Here is a 6713-nt window from a genome sequence, read left to right on the forward strand (position 1 = left end):
GTTGGTTAAGAGAATATTTTGCATAATTTCGTGCTTGTGGAAATGGCAGCTCCAATAAACCAGTAAATGTATCCGTGTATGTAACGAACCGGTTTTTAATCAATTAATTTTACAAAAGGCGAGTATAATTTTTGCAATTACATAACCGAAAATTCGATTAGCGAAAGTATGTTTAATTTGAAAAACAAAACTTTCGAACTTATGGAGTTTGAACTGGAGATTGAACTGAGAAAAGATGAAATATTGGAAATAAAGTTAAAAGCTATAGATATTTTAAGATTCCTGTTGCTCTACAATCGCAATTAACAATTGCACACTGTTCAAAGTCAATTACCTTAGGTGAACGTCTCCTAATTGATTTTCGATTGCTATGGAGTTTTTTTTTGATGAAATATTCCCGGAATATATATCTGGTATGCAAAATCGAAAAACGAAGGCATAAGAATTGACCGCACCTACTCAACTTTACAGGGCGTCATAATTGAATTTATTTTTTCAAAATCTTTATAACGCTCCGCAAGCAAGCTTCAAAAACCCAATAAAGTATATAAAGTCTTGGCCACTTTCAAATTCGAAATGCATCTAAGCATGTTCACTTGTCTATTTGTCCGTTTATCCGACTATATGTAGCATGTGTGGTACACAATCTCCCGTCCGCAAGAATGAAGATATCGCTTGCAAACTTGCAAAAGGATTTGAAAATTACTCTAATTTTTTAAGCAACATAAGTACACTCGCAACACGCCCACTCGTCCATGCTGCAAAAATCTTTTAAATTGTATAAATTTTCAATTTTTCTGTAAAAATGACCTCCACATGCAACTAATGAAGATAACAACTACCCCTAGGGTCAGAGGGTCAGGGCATGCCCCTAGGGCAAAACACATGTCTGTCTATCGCGTAAAAGGTTTCCCTTACTGAGTGCATAATACTTCTTGTGCCTCCTGCCATCATTCTGATTGGCTAATGTGTCCTTGAAAGCAAGTGTTTTTGGTCGATCACAAATTCCCCTGTAAAATCCGATCATATAATCCAATGGTATTGATATTCGATTATCATTATTCTACTCTCAGTCAATAAATCTCTGCAAAAGTCCAACGTATTTGTGTTTACATGCGGGTGCGCTATAGTTCATTCATTCATTATTTGTGTAGATCGTGTTTGAAACGCTCGTGATGCACAATAGTTGTGAGATTTTTATAGATCATTAGTCGTTGATTTCTTTACATCTTTGAATCTTTATTTATTTATTATTATTATTATTATTTTTTTTTTTATTTTTATTTTTTTTTTCTGGTTTGAAACTCCTCCAGCGACAGGAGGTTCTGGTCCTACATATTCATACTGGAGGTACACTGGTTTTACGCGGACGTATGCAATCCCCAGACGTATTTATGATAGCCCCACCTTTTACTCATTCATTTTCTGAATCGAGTTAAAGATGCCTTTAAGTCTGATCTCTTGTGCTTCATTTACAAGTCGCCTTTTTCAAGATGCATCTTCTTAGCATGAGATTGAATATTAATGAAAATTGATTCGATCGATTTGATTTTTATTTTTCCTCCGACGAAATTTGTGCAAAAAGGATATTTCGGGACATGTAAAACATTTTAATAGGATGCAACCATTCTTGATGCCCTTTTCACAAAGCCTCTTACAATTCTTTTCTTAAAAGATAATGATTGAAATTTTCTGCAATAAATTTGAATAGAATAAATTTGAACTTGCTTTCAAGACAATCCCCGGCGACCCAACAAAATATGTTCTATTATCAAATGAAAAGTTCGATCGATTGGTATGACAACGAGTTCGATTGGTTTCATTTTCTAGCCGAAGATGTCAATCCGGACGGATATATCATAATGAAATTATTGGTACCGGTCTGTTTGACAGACAGCTTGTCTTTCAATAACCTACCATTGCCGCCGCCACGAGAGTATATTAACGCAAGAGAGGGAACCGACTTTAATATCAAAAAACTGGAAGAGAAATACTAGAAGAAAAGAGAAAGAATGGAAGTCGTGACGTTTAAAGTGGCAGCTAAAAAAGTGCACACACACTATATGCAATATGTATATCGAAGAAAATTCGCTAGATTTACATTTCGCTGATTTACTACATACTTCTTTTTTTATTTTTCTAGATTCCGTGCATACTGTATTCTATATCATCCTCTTGATGAAACGGTCAGCACTGTAAACAAGCTTATCGCTGTATCTCTTACACATTTCGTTAATTTGGATTATGTGTGGAATATGATCTATGAACTTTGAGGAGCGTACTAGTTACCCGCAAGAACTTATGCAGTTGGCAAGCAAGCGGGATGAAATCTGCAATTGAATTAATTTTAGATCGCGGAAACTGCGGTGCACGAACAATTAATACACGCTTCGACGGTACGTTAAATGTACTACCTAGTATACATCTTGGTAGGATATTGCCGAATTAACACATTAAACAAAATGCAAGTTGCAAGTTGACTAATCTGTTTCGTTTGCTTCGTTACATTTAAGAGCATCATCTTAGAAATTATATAGAGCAAAATGTTTCCGAAAATAATCGCTTCTTTAGTTAAATAAGGACGGTCCGCGGAGACGCGGAGTTTGATCCGTAGTTATAACAGGAAGGAAGCAAATTTAATGGGCTCCCAACTAGTCAAATAATATCTGTATTTTAAAACCAAAGTTTTTAATTAGCGTATTTGCGCATATTTACAGACATAAAGACAGGAGAAGCTATGTAGGAAAATTAATATGTTCCCGCGTGGGCTTTCATTTGGCCACCATCGTTTTGCACATCGTCTCTACTCCGTGTATAATGGTTACTGGCTCGCGAAACTCCCGAGCTGATAGTGAGAAACACGAGACACCTATTATGTTTGGAAAGCAAAAAAATTTAATCAAAATGCACAATTTTTTTTTTTTTAAATCCGATTAGGGTTTCGTCATATTGTTGTAAAGATCAACCAGATAAGCTCACGGCGTAACTATCTTACTAAAGATTTCAATTCATTTTAAGTTGTACACGTTGGTTCGTAAAGATTCCTTGCAATCAGTCCTTGATAGAATTGGGAACATTTTTCAAAGAGCTTCAAAGTAAAACTCACCCACAGATCTTTAAAATAGACAATAAAAAAAGTTTACGTATTTTTTTAACACAAACATTATTATGCAGAAATAAAAAAAAAAAACGCCAAAATAAATGACAAAAAAAAAAAGCAAGAAATAAATTAAACATAAAAATAAAATATTCCTTTTAATTTTTGAATATCAATATCCACCACAATACATGCAAAACAAATGAGAACGAATATACGCTTATTCTCAAAGCGGCACAATACATGCAAAACAAATGAGAACGAATATACGCTTATTCTCAAAGCGACACAATACATGCAAAACAAATGAGAACGAATATACGCTTATTCTCAAAGCGGCACAATACTTGCAAAACAAATGAGAACGAATATACAAAGCTTTTTGCACAAAAGCTCTCTTTATATGATCTCTCTGTTTACATATATCTTGAGTTTACATTATTAAATGCCGCTATTGTTCTGTGCGATAATTCCGTCTCTGTTCTGCATACATGTTTTATATGCAAGCTCTGTATACTAGTTTTGTAAAAAAGTTCTCTTTGTTTACAAATATTTTGCAGTTGTATTATTAGACGCCGCCATTGTTCTATATAATAGTTTCGTCTCTGTTCTGCATACATGTTCTATATGGAAGTTCCATATACTGGTTTTGTACAAGAAGTTATTTTTGTTTACAAATAGATTGCGCTTGCATTATTAAACACCGTCTCTGTTTTGCATACATGTTCTACATGCAAGCTCTACATAATGGGTTTTGTACAAAAGCTTCTTTTGTAAGATCACTTTGTTTACACATACTTTTTGTCTGCATTATTAGATGCTGCTGTAATTCTTAATTGAATTGTAAGTCTATAAATATAAATGAATGCATACTTACCACACAATCGAGATTATCTTTTCACAGACTTTGTAAAGTAGGTGGAGTGCTAAGAGTTTGTCCGTGCATGCCAATGAAATGAACTTCAAAACAGTAAAATTTTTTCTTTCAACAAAAAAATCGAAAAAAAAAGTTGTCAACATTAATAACACACCAAAGTCTGTCCAAAGTGTACGTCTGTACTATGTTTGTTCCACGGTATTATCGATAAAGCATTGTGTATTTTCAAACATCTTTCGACCTAGACTTGTGTACGTCCTGTTTATATCTATACAGTTGTACCATTTTCAAATCATTTCGAATCTGCAATTAAAATTGTCAGAAAAGTTGGCAACACTGCTTCTTTCTATAGTAAACACAAAAAAGAAAATTATCCTAAAAAATGTAATTAAGCAAAGTTCAATAAATAATTGATATCGAATCGGTGGAATAAAAAGAAATAATGGCAGGTTTCATTGAACCGAACAAGACTCTAAGTGAAAAATTTAAGCGTTAAGCGACAGCGAATATAGTAAGCATGGCGCCATCGTGTTTACTGTTGCTTTGGGTTGCGTAGCATATAATAAAAAAGTACTTGTGTTGTTGTTGTTTTTATTATAGATAATAGAAAATGGAGTACATGAACCATTTGCATCAAAGGACTCAACAAAGGACTTATTTGAGCAGTTTTTAAGTTATTTAGCAAAGTAAACGCAACGATGTGATTGTCATGTGAGATCCTACAACAAAATGTTTCAGAGGCTTTGGTTTTGTAACTTGCAAAAATGCAACTACGATTGATAAAGCATAAGCGGCTAGTGGATGGAAGGTGTTATATCTCGCTCTGAAGTAAGCGATGATCCCACAGTAAACAAAATTTTCGTTGGAGGTCTTAGGGAATATCACGGAAGAATATTTCCAGCCAGTTGGCAAAGTTGTTAGCGTAAATGTTTTGTCAGACAAAACTAGAGAGTTTTGATGATTATGACGCACTTGATAAGGCGATCTATGTAAGTACTTTGTGTTCAATTACAAATTATGCTATATATATTTATGACGACATGGACTGCATAAAGACTTTTTTCACGGTTATAGAAGGTGATATTTATAGTGTTCTTTGAACATTACCTCTCGCCTAAGTAAGTGTAAAATTTGTTTTAACTCTTATTAAATGCTTGAATTTTTATTAAAAAAAAGAAAAAAAAAATATTGAAATCAACCGGAAAAATAGAAAAAGAAAAAAAGAAAAAGCTTGAAATTTTGAATTGATTTAGCGTTGTCTGTCCGTCTGTTTGGCGTTTGTTGTTGGCACTCTCCTGGCCGCAAAAATACCGGCTTCGAATTTTTTTTGAAAACATAGGACGTTTTTGCACGCCGGTTGGTATTGAAAATGGGTTAAATTGATTCGCGCATAAGCCCATTGTTGGAGGGTAAACTGAATGCAACTCTGTTTTTTTTTTTTTTTAATCGAAATCGTGTGTTTTTGCTCGTTACTCAGTCATTATAAAAGTCCGAAGTCTGAAATTTTCCACATGTACTTAGCGAAACATACTACTTTATGCAAAAATGGAAAAATCGGCAGTGCCTACAAAAAGTTTCGTGTAATTAAATTTGATTTTTTTCACTTTTTTGATGTTGTTGTGAAGTGATTTTGATAAATGGGCGCAAGAGTATTAGTTAAAAAAGCTAGGGAAGCAGTTTATTTTTTCCATTTTCTTTGTTGAACCCGAACCCATTCCGACCGATGTAGATAGTTATTGAAATAATCTTATATAGGCCGAAGTGGATCCATATTCCATGCGGCATTCGATCAAAACACCTCAACACAGCTCAATGGTTGGTCTGTCCATTGTTACTGTTGGTGGTCTACGACTTGGAAAATTGACGGTTATGTTGCGTCCAGCGAGATTACAAACGCCTCCATTGAAACTTCTGACGCTATCGACAGACTGGGCGCGTGCCTCACGTTCGTATACAAAAACGCTCTCCAATCGAGCGGCTCAATATCTGGCTATGCCATAGATGACCTCATCGCGATCTGCGTAATGCTATTTCATCTAACCTATCGTAATTGATGAAAATCCGCGAGCGCAATTCATGGCACTGAAATATACGTCATTTTATTTCGTCTGCCAAACTGCAATTTATACCGCCAGTGAAGTCATCTTCTTTTAGTGGGCGAGACATGCAAATGTAACCCCTTACGTTTCTTTGTGGATCTAATGAGTAAATAGTACTATTACTATATCGGATCTGATCTATACATGCATACTATAGTATGTAGTAATGTGGATTTCAGCTAACGATATCGGGAACTATATATAAATCGGCACTAATTATGAAAAGAAGTATGAATGAATTTTAAATAATTTTACTTTATTTCATTTATAATTCCGTTTTCTTTTTTTGTTTTTTTTTTTTTTTTAATTTTTTAGTTTATTTCTTTTTTTTTTTTTTTAATTATACTTCTAAATATGTATATATAATTTTTTGTTCTCCGTAAAAATTTTATGATTTTACAAATACAATTAGAGAAAAATGAAAAACAAAAAAATAAATGTAGAAAAGAAAGACTTATGAACACGAGTTAAATATGTTGAAAAAAAAAGAGAAAAATTAAAATAAAAAGAAAAAAAAAACATATTAAAACTAAACCCGAATATATAAAGTTTTTATCTAATTTTTTTTATTATCAATTATCTTTATTACTATTTTATTTTTAAATAACACAAAATGTTTAGTTTTGAACTTTAAATTCTT

At 33.4% G+C, this 6713-nt stretch overlaps 1 protein-coding gene across 4 annotated transcripts; it reads left to right on the forward strand.

Moving 5' to 3' along the window:
* Positions 1-1283: 1283 nt before the first annotated feature.
* Positions 1284-6380, forward strand: LOC119634912. Of its 4 annotated transcripts, none has more exons than XR_005246995.1 (3): positions 1284-2072; positions 2144-2396; positions 4575-5172. XR_005246995.1 is itself a non-coding variant. In XM_038029341.1 (3 exons), the coding sequence occupies exons 2-3, from the start codon at positions 4901-4903 to the stop codon at positions 5973-5975; spliced, it is 309 nt and encodes a 102-aa protein (XP_037885269.1). In that variant the 5' UTR covers positions 2090-2396; positions 4575-4900; the 3' UTR covers positions 5976-6380. The 4 variants fall into 4 exon arrangements, 2 of the variants coding, with proteins under 2 accessions (XP_037885269.1, XP_037885270.1); XR_005246996.1 differs by having other exon boundaries at positions 1284-2048; XM_038029341.1 differs by lacking the exon at positions 1284-2072 and adding an exon at positions 5730-6380 and having other exon boundaries at positions 2090-2396; positions 4575-4963.
* Positions 6381-6713: the final 333 nt, after the last annotated feature.

Source organism: Glossina fuscipes, unplaced genomic scaffold (genome assembly GCF_014805625.2).
Source record: "Glossina fuscipes isolate IAEA_lab_2018 unplaced genomic scaffold, Yale_Gfus_2 3, whole genome shotgun sequence".
NCBI classification, from domain to species: domain Eukaryota; kingdom Metazoa; phylum Arthropoda; class Insecta; order Diptera; family Glossinidae; genus Glossina; species Glossina fuscipes.

Coding starts and splice junctions, on each gene's coding strand:
- LOC119634912 (XM_038029341.1), top strand. CDS start 4,901: ATGTTTTGTCAGACAAAACTAGAGAGTTTTGATGATTATGACGCACTT. Junction 4,964..5,729: donor CACTTGATAAGGCGATCTAT/GTAAGTACTTTG, acceptor AATCTTATATAG/GCCGAAGTGGATCCATATTC.